A 10,459-nucleotide genomic window follows, 5' to 3' on the forward strand; every position below is an offset into this window, starting at 1 on the left:
AGATATTTTATAATTTAACGTAGAACAAATATTATCTCAATTATATAAACACTTTCATATAATTTTTAATATATAAAATTTATTCCAATTTATTATTCATTAACCGAGTAATATGTAAAATAAATTAAAATACAAAATTTTTTATATAAAATTATTTATTAATTTCAAATTAAAATAATACTAACATAATTATTATTTAAGTAATTTATAAATATATATTATTTTCTATATGAGTCTCAGATGGATGAGCTTAATGCTATAAATAAGTAAATTAATTACCTTTTTTAAAAAATAAAATATAATATATATCAATTTCAATCGTTATAATAATTATGTAATTATGATAAAAATATTTATTAAAAATATTTAAAAATATTATTTAAATACAATAAAAATTTCATAATTATAATCACAATATAATTTTCATTATACGGTAATATAATTTTATAAATTTTATCTTTATTCTATATTTAATTAAATTAATATTAAAAATAAATAATAATTTTTATAAAATATATTTAAATAATTAAAAAATATAAAAAATAATATCTAACTAAAATTAACATATTGACTAAGATTACTGCCGCCTAAAAACGCTATCGTTCCAAGATCCACGATTCGCCTGTTCCTTGTCTTCTTCGATAGTCTAACTAGTGATAGTTCCAATCTGCTGATCGAATTGAAAAAAGCTCCAATAGATTCAAGTTTATTTACATCCAAAAGAAAAAGTCAATTTTTATCTTTTAAAAAATTTGTTGCGATTTATTTATATAATTTTAATATATTTTATTTTTAAATTAAAATTAAATAATAAAAAATAAATTATTTTAACTCTATTTATTTTTAAAAATAAATTATATTTAAAATATTTTTTTATAGAAAATATTTAAAAAATAATTTATTATCCATTAATTAATTTTAATTTAAAAAAATAAAATATATTAATAAATTTATATATAGAATATTAATAATATTTTTAAAATGTAAAAAAAAATTTTTTAATAAAAAAAATTTTTTTGCAATTAATATTTTTAAATATCTCAAACTAAAAAAATATAGAAAATATCTTCCTAAATATATTTTTTCAAATAAATTAATTCTTTATTAAAAAATATTTCTCACGAGTTATTTTTCAGAAAAAAATATAAGCCGAGAACATAGAATATCAGCATAACGCTATAAGCACGTAGTTTGGCGCGGCACCAAGAGGAATACAATGAAATCAACCTATCAACGTAAAACGCTGTCGTACTAACACCCATAATTCCTGCTGTTGCTTGTCTTCTCGGACAGTCTAATAAGCTGTTCCAACTGGAAAAAAGCTCCAGTAGGTTCAAGTTCATATAGGCTCAAGAGAATCTTTACTTCCCTTCCCTTCTCTTCGCGATGGAAATGGATTCTCTCATTAATGGCAACGCCGCCGTCTCTGCACCACCCCCTACCACCGCTCTAATTAACCTTACCGGCACAACGCCGTCCTCCAAACTGACGCAACTTACGGAATCGTTAAAGCTGGAGCACCAGTTCTTACGAGTCCCCTTCGAGCATTACAAGAAAACGATCCGAGCTAACAACCGAGCTGTCGAGAAGGAAGTCTCTTCCGTCTTCTCCGGCGTCATTGACGCCGCCGGTACAGATATGTCTAAAGACGATGCGGTTGAACATCTTACCTCTCTCGTGTCTAGACTGCAAGGACTCAAGAGAAAGGTATCCACAAGAACCATTAGAAAAATAAAAAGAGTCGATCCGACGCCGTATTGACCTGTGATTTCATATTTGTAGTGAAGGATGACTCGTTCGGCCAGTTTGAATGCAATTCAAATCTTTAGCTAACATAGTAGTAGAAACTGATTTGCACGGAGTAAAGTTCTCTTTCTTTTTTTTTATTTGTTTTCCTTTAATAATTAGAAAAAGAACTTTTCATAACTTAATTCAATAGAATTTGGGTCTTATCTGTAAGGTAATTAAAACAATTTTGATTTTGCTATCTAATTTCATGTGTTTATGAGTGAGAAGCTGACAATTGAATATGTTGATGATATGATTACTGAGTAAATTCTACTGGATTTATAAGTGGTGATTAGTATGTGTTTTGGTCATGTAGCTGGAAGAGGGAAATCGAACAGAGCACTTGCAAGCACAAAGGTGTCGTGCTCGACTTGACCATTTAGAGTCAGTAGATGCAGAGAATATTTCAGAATGGGGAAACACACGTTTGAAGCGGATTCTTGTGGATTATATGCTGCGAATGTCTTACTATGACACTGGAATGAAGCTAGCTGATAGCAGCAACATGTTGGTAATTGTGATTGATCATTTCAATTTATGAACTGCTGCATATCTTGGATCATTTGATTGGATGTTTTTGTGGTGTTCTTTTCATATTTTTTTTCCCTGAATTTTTACTTGAGTTGGAGACATTTTGATAGATTTGATTTTTCCTTCATGGTATAGCTGTAATAAAATTCACTTCCCTATTATGTAAAATACTTTTGCTGCTGGAATTGTTCTTTGTCCTTGCTGGCACACTCCATCAAGGTCCAGAGGACTAATAATACTGTGACAGTTTTTGTTTTGCAATTGCTGCTCTTTATCTGCAGATGTAGTAAGACTGTAGTTGGTGGACTTAATAGGTTTGATAATATATGAGACTTTCTTTCTCTCCTCAAGTTTCCAGAAAGAGGAGAAAGAGAATGTATTTATGAGGTTTATGTTAACAATAAGTTGAATGCAGGATCTTGTTGATATTGATGTGTTCCAAGAAGCAAGAAGGGTTATCAATGCTCTTCAAAATAGGGAGGTAGCTCCTGCTCTAGCCTGGTGTGCTGAAAACAAATCACGGTTGAAAAAGTCAAAGGTACCAACTAATATCCATTTGCACTGCATTTGATAAAATATGAGGGAGGAAAGAAAATAAAAGAAGGAAAATTTTTTGTTTTCCATCTTCTGTTTTTTCTTCCTTAGGTTTGGATAAAGGAAGAAAATATTTTATTCTCTATCCTTAATTTTATTCTATATTTTTGTCTCACATTTCCATTTTCTCTTCAAAATGGAGAGAAAATATCTAAAGGAAAATAATGTATATTTTCCTCCCTTACCCAAACAAGGAAAAGTGGGCATCTCACTTTATTTTCCACTTGTTATTTTTTTCCCTCCTTTTTTCACCTATCCAAACAAGCTCTTAGTATCCTTACTTTTTGGGATTCTAGCTATATGTCATTTATAATGTCTAAACTTGAATAACTAATAGAATAATGACTCAAATAGGAATACTATTTCTAATTAAATTTATTTAAGATTGGGAAAGACCATTTTCCTTCTGGCAGGAATTGTACAAAGCTTCTTTAAACTTTTAGGTGGAAACTTAGTCTTACAAATGCAAATGTGCTCTGTGTGTGTGCATGCATTTGCTCATGTGTGAAGGTCTGAAAAGGAAGGAAGAAGGACATGTAAAACAACTTGCGATTACTGATCAATTTGTTGGCCTCAGATGAATATCACCTTATTAAACAAATTAACATCTTTGTTTGGAATATTGGAAATATATATGAATTCTTGCCTAGTCCCCTTAATACATATCTTTTCCTTGTTTGCTTTTATACCATATATGTGTGTGTGTGTGTGTGTGTGTGTTTTTATGTTTTTGTGTATGTGTGTGTTTGTTTTTATGTTTTTGTGTACATGTGTGTATGTCTGAATGTGTGTGTGTGCATGCGTGTGCTTTTTGCACTGCAATCTAGATGCCCTGTCCTGATAACCAGTTTAACATTATTCAACTCCATTTCCCTGCTTTTTCTTCATACATGGGCAGTATAGCTCTTGTGAAGTTTCAAATTGGACTATAAACATATATTTCTTCTTTAATACTTCTGTTCAAGATTTATGAAAGCAGAGCACCTCTGCCAGTTATAATCTTTTCTGATGCTCATTTCTTTCCTTGATGACAGAGCAAATTGGAATTCCAGTTGAGACTTCAAGAGTTCATAGAGTTGGTACGAGCTGAAAACAGCATGCGTGCCATCACATACGCACAAAAGTACCTTGCTCCATGGGGAGCTACCCATATCAAAGAATTACAGCGAGTCATGGCAACATTGGCTTTTAAGAGTCACACTGAATGTGCAACATACAAGGTAACCTTATTCATGTGAATAATGTTATTCTCTCTTCTTTGTTTGAGCACACACATGTCTGCAATGTGCCCCTTGTGGTTTGTCTGTTGGTGAGACTTCTGTTTCTGGTGTAGAAAAACCTTACATTTTCAAAATTTCTTTTTGAATATGTAGCCCTAATATTTAACAGGCAATCCTAGATCAGTGTCAGCTTAGGAAATTGAGCCATATGCATATTAAGAACATTGAGGCACAACTTACTATATCTGCTGCTACTTGTTTCCCTTTGTCAGTTCCAGTTTAGAATACTCGATCTCATCTCCTCCTGGCATTCTTTAACTTCCTTTGCTTGGCTCTGAATGCCTTTTGCCTGTAGAGGTGCGAATTCAATGATAGCTGGCTTTTCAACATTGATTTCTTGTCCCATATTTTAGTTTTTTTCAGGAGTTTAAGTTATTCTTATGTTTACTCTTTCGGGCTCTCAAGTTTTCTTACTGGAACCTAGAATACAAGTGTTTTTCTTCCCCATATTAACTAGAGTCACTGCATAGAAGTGAACCCAGAATTTGTCCTTAAGGAAACAAAAATTCTGTTCGATTGATTTTCTAGTGGAAGAGTGTGTTACATACCATCACAGAAAGAAGAGAGCATTCTAGAATGAAGGGCTATGATGAGCTGGACAAATAGGGTTTAGTATGGTATTTCCCTAGAAGAATATTCTGATTTGATTTGCATGCATTCTGTTACATAGTACCAGTATATATTTTAGAGAGAAGAAGGGTACAAATCAATTTTATGAGAAATACAACAACCTTCCTTCACCTTCTTCTTCTTCTTCTCTCTCTCTCTCCTTCTTGTCCTTCTTCTCCCTGTGCATCTTATACTGCTATCAGAGCATCGATCCCCTCCTGTGGCTTTCATAGCAAAGAATGAGCCGAAGCACCGGTGGAGATGAAAACAACTTCAATGGAGGAACAAATAATACCTCTTAGTCAGAGGTTAGAGGTGATGAACTCAGTAGACTAAAATGCTCGGGTTGAGACATTTAAGAAGGAACAACAACGCCTTCATAAACAGGTCCACACTGAGCAACAACGCTTACATGATCAGTTGAGGAATGAACAGATCAAGATTAATAGTCAATTGAATTAGTTATTACAGATGATGAAAGGGGGAGACAAGGGCAAGGAAGCAGACACGGATTCAGTTCAGATAAACTCTATTCCTCCTCTAATTCCGATTGAATCTCGAGGATTATTGCCATTGCCTTGTGAACACAAAGGAGGAGAAGCAACCCATATAGAGGTACAAGGACGTGGGTATTTGAGCAGGCTGTTACCCAAGATGGAATTGCCAGTATTTGGGGGACAGGATCCAGAAGATTGGCTCTGGAAATGTGGCAAGTATTTTGAGATCTATGAAGTTCCAACTGACTAGAAGGTGGATTTGGCGAGCTTGTATTTGAATGAAAAAGCTGAATATTTGTTTTCTGGTTGGAAGAAGGCCAATGAAACGGGGACCTAGGATGAGTTCTCCAATTTCGAACCTTCAAATTGGGAGATTAAGATATGATATTGGGGGTCGATTGGATGAAGAAACACACTCCGGTCACATTCAATTTCGATGACAATACTCTCATAATTTTCCGAAAAGACCAACAACTGGTTCTCAAAGGGTTAACCGAACAAGGCACATTGAGATTAATTAGTGCCAAGTCCATCCACAAACTGGTGAAAAATGGTTGGAAGGGCATCTCCTCTAAACTATTTATTCTTGCAATGGAGAACTCTAGCAAAGAGGTCGAAGGCATTCAATCAGATATCCCTAATGACTTACAACTATTGCAACAACGGTACCAAGAGGTGTTTCAGGAGCCCAATTCTCTGCCTCCGAGCAGATCTCATAATCATAAAATTCCTTTCAAACCACACACGGAACCCATCAATGTGAGGCCTTACCGACATAGTTATCAGTAGAAAAACGAAGTTGAAAAACAAATACAAGACATTTTTGCATCTGGTATAATCAGGCCAAGCAACAGTCCTTTTTCATCCCCAGTGTTGCTCGTCAAGAAGAAGGATGGCAATTGGTGATTCTGTATTGACTTTCGACAACTCAATAATGCAACTATCAAACATAAATTTCCCATGCCACTCATTGAAGATTTACTGGATGAGTTGCATGGGGCCACAGTGTTTTCGAAACTTGATTTACGGGCGGGCTATCATCAAATTCTAATACACTCGGAGATGTACACAAGACGACTTTTCAAACTCTTGGGGCACTAGGAATTCCTGATAATGCCCTTTGGTTTGACCAACGCTCCTGCAACCTTTCAGTCGTTGATGAACAACATATTTCAGCCCTATTTAAGGAGGTTTGTATTAGTTTTTTTTTATAACGTTTTGGTATACAACCCATCTATGGAAGCACATGTAGGGCATTTAAAAGTGGTGCTGTAGATTTTGCAAAGGAATCGCTTGTATGCTAAAAGGAGCAAGTGTGAGTTTGGCAAGCCATCCATCAAGTATCTGGGGCATGTAATCACCGTCGAAGGTGTTTCTACTGATCCCGACAAGACTTAAGCAATTATCAATTGGCCTACACCATAGTATACGTATGGGGATTTATGGGGCTCGCTGTTTATTACTGACGTTTCATCAAAGATTTTGGAACTATCAGCAAACCTTTAATAGACTTACTCAAAAAGGATCAACGGCAATGGGACATCAGAGCCGCATTTGCTTTTGATAAACTGAAGAACTTGTTATCCACAGCCCCAGTGCTAGCTCTTTCCAACTTTGACATTCCTTTTGTGTTAGAGTGTGATGCAAGTAATTCCGCTGACGTCTGCAATTTTGACCCTTCCTAACTTAAGAGAGTGACGTTTTGAAGCTCTTCTGGAAAAGGTGGTTAACACCAGAACTAGCTATCAAGGTGACAAGGTCGTGCCCCAACTTCTAATTAAATGACAACACTATCCATCATTGGATTCAACTTGGGAGGATGCTTCCTTTATTGCTGAATAATTTCCAGACTTTTACCATTCTTGGGGACAAGAATGTGCCAAAGGGGAGGGAATTGTTACATACCATCGCAGAAAGAAGAGAGTATTCTAGAATGAAGGGCTATGATGAGCTGGACAAATAGGGTTTAGTATGGTATTTCCCTAGAAGAATATTCTGATTTGATTTGCATGCGTTCTGTTACATAGTAACAATATATACTGTAGAGAGGAAAAGGGTACAGATCAATTTTTATGACAAATACAACAACCTTCCTTCACCTTCTTCTTCTTCTTCTCTCTCTCTCTCTCTCTCTCTCTCTCTCTCTCCTTCCTTCTTGTCCTTCTCCCTGTACACCTTACAGAGTGCTTTCTGGTTTGTAATGTTTTCATACACTGAGGAAATTTACATCTTCAAATCTTGTTTACTCTCATCCTAGGGGCATGTAATTTTTCTTCATAATTAAAGAAACTGTGACAGCATTTGTAAAGGAAACTTAGGTTCTTGTTGGACCTCAATGGTCAACCATTATGTTTTTCTTCTAAGACAGCTTCATCAGTGGATCTGGTTTCATTTTGGGATAGTTGATGTTCTATCTTTTGCTTTCCAGGTTTTATTTGAACTGAAACAGTGGGACAACCTGGTGGACCAATTTAAACAGGAATTCTGCAGGTTATATGGCATGACTTTGGAGCCTTTGCTGAATATTTATTTACAGGCAGGCTTATCTGCGCTAAAAACTCCGTATCTAGTATTCATTGCCTAGTTCAGAGTTTGTGATTGCTCTCTCTCTCTCTCTCTCTCTCTCTCCTCTGCACACACTTTCTGATTAATCCTTGAGACATATTGGCTTTTCTGCTTCACGCAACAGTCGGATGACAGGTCCCTAAGCAGTTGGCTTTTTGATAAGTGCTCAGAGTGTAGTTAATTTATTTCTTTATTTTTATTAGTTACCTATTTATGTTAGGCTGAATTGTTTCTTCAATAAAAGCAATCTGATTCTTCAAATTTATATAGACATCATTTCTGCATATAATGGAGTAAATTGCTTGAATCTAGGAAACTAAAAACAAGGATCAATATGACACATATTTGGTATTGCATTTCAGTTTGGATTTAGGTGTCTTTACAGTTCTCTGTGGTTACTGATCATGCATTATCCAAGAGCCTGCCTATTTTTCTTGAACCTTGACTATTTTAGATACTGTTATGAGGATGATTGCACAAAGGAGGACCCACTTTCACAGGAAAGCTTCCGGAAATTGGCATTGCCATTGCCATATTCAAAGCAACACCATTCAAAGCTAGTATGCTACATAACTAAAGAGTTGATGGATACAGAGAATCCACCACAAGTCTTGCCCAATGGTTATGTCTACAGCACTAAGGTTCAAATTAGTCCATTAGTGAATTGAGTAAACTTAATTTGTAGCGTTTGATTCGTCTGACATCTGTTATTTTTCTCTGCAGGCGCTCGAAGAAATGGCCAATAAAAACAATGGTAAAATAACCTGTCCTAGGACAGGATTCATCTGCAATTACTCTGAGATGTTAAAGGCCTATATTTCATAAGCTTCATGTTTACAAAGATAGAAGAACTCAACGGAGGGAGGAGTTTTCTTTGTTGGGTTCTGAAGTCATCTGTGAATACCAGTGATAACTTGGAGAGATTCCTCTTGCACCGCTGGCTTCAGCCTCAGAACTTGCCATATTTGTACATCTGCTAAAAGCTTCTTTTTTTAAATATATATATATATATATATTGTTTGTTCACTTGTTTCATTTGAATTCAGAATAAGTGAAACTGAGTTGACTCATTATCATTGAAGACAGCCACTGTTGTTGAAGAACTAAGGCCAAGGCCTTATTTGGTTGGGTAACTCATCTATGAAGTTTCGAATTTCTAGAAAGTGTAAAAATCGTGTCTTTTTTATTGGTATTTTTTCTTGATTTTGAAGTCAAAAGGCTTTTTTTCTTTGGTGGATGAGAAGTAATCTTGTAGAAAGTGAACTTCTCACAAGTAATTTAATTAGAAAAAGTAAATTAATAAATTATTTCTCTTTATTAAGAGATGAAAAATCTTTAACTTTTAGATAAATAAAAATAGTTAATTAAACAGATAATTTTCACATTCTACTTTTAAGTTTTATACTTGAGTTATCCTAATACTTTAATCTAAATTATATTTGCTTTGGAAACTATTTGACCACTTGAACAAATCATTTGCTTTGGAAATTATTTGACCACTTCAACAAAAGAAGGCTAAAAAGAAACTATTTGACGTAGATGTAATACAGCTGACCTGAACACGTGTTGTTAAGTAATAAAAAAAAAAAAAAAAATTCAACAGACCCCTCCGGCGTTTTGATTTTAGATCTATACCACCAAATTTCAAAAACATTACTTCCAGAGGTTAATGAGCATGGCCCTACGCCCACCCCTAATATAAATAAAAATGTACTCTTTAGTTAATATATTATAAAACAATTAATCAGTTAAATTTTCAATTTTAAAAAATATATTAAAAAGTCTATAACATTTTAAAAAATTTATTAATTAATTTTTTTATTTATTTTAACTATTAAATACCATAAAAAAATTTAAAATATTCTTAATATATCAAAGTAATTAATAATTTTTTTAAAATATAAAATTAAATAATAAAATATTTAACTGCTAAAATTAATAAATAAATTAATTAATAAATTTTTTAAAATATTAAAATATTTTAAGATATTTTTTAAAGAGAACATAATTTTTTGTTATATAAATCCACGTCAACAGAAAATAAAAGGAAAAGAATTATTATTTTATTATTATAGCGTAAGGAAAGTCATTATTTAATTTATTAATTTTAAAAATCATATTAAAACCAAAGTTTTATAAAATTTATTAATTTTTTATTAATTTTAATTGATAAATATTATAAAAAATTTTAAAATATTCTCAAATATATGATAAATATTTTTATAAAAGTGAGAGAATAATTAGTAATTTTTTAAAATTTTAAAAATATTTTAATATAATTTTTAAAATTAAAAAAATAATTAAAAAACTTTTTTATACCGTAAAAACTCAAAATGATATACAGTTTAGACGTCGTTTTGCTGGCAACTAAAAAGCCCTAAATTTTAAATAGTGATTCAAGTTAAGTTATCCCATAATTGTAATCACAAAAAATTTTCTTGACTAAAATATATACTTATAGGTGTAACCTCTACGTTTACAAACATCTTACATACAATTTAATTATATTATTAATAATTTATTTAGTAAAAATAAATATTAATCACTATATTATTACTATACTCTAAATTAACTACTTCAATGAATTTTTATAAA

At 32.8% G+C, this 10,459-nt stretch overlaps 1 protein-coding gene across 1 annotated transcript; it reads left to right on the top strand.

Moving 5' to 3' along the window:
• Nucleotides 1–1,201: 1,201 nt before the first annotated feature.
• Nucleotides 1,202–9,036, top strand: LOC110619540 (protein MAEA homolog). The gene is made up of 7 exons (XM_021763053.2): nucleotides 1,202–1,707; nucleotides 2,105–2,299; nucleotides 2,735–2,857; nucleotides 3,948–4,133; nucleotides 7,728–7,861; nucleotides 8,319–8,505; nucleotides 8,588–9,036. Exons 1-7 carry the CDS (start codon nucleotides 1,387–1,389, stop codon nucleotides 8,687–8,689), a joined length of 1,248 nt encoding a protein of 415 aa, XP_021618745.1. The 5' UTR covers nucleotides 1,202–1,386; the 3' UTR covers nucleotides 8,690–9,036.
• The last annotated feature ends 1,423 nt before the right edge of the window (nucleotides 9,037–10,459 follow it).

This window comes from Manihot esculenta, chromosome 7, assembly GCF_001659605.2.
Source record: "Manihot esculenta cultivar AM560-2 chromosome 7, M.esculenta_v8, whole genome shotgun sequence".
Lineage (NCBI taxonomy): Eukaryota > Viridiplantae > Streptophyta > Magnoliopsida > Malpighiales > Euphorbiaceae > Manihot > Manihot esculenta.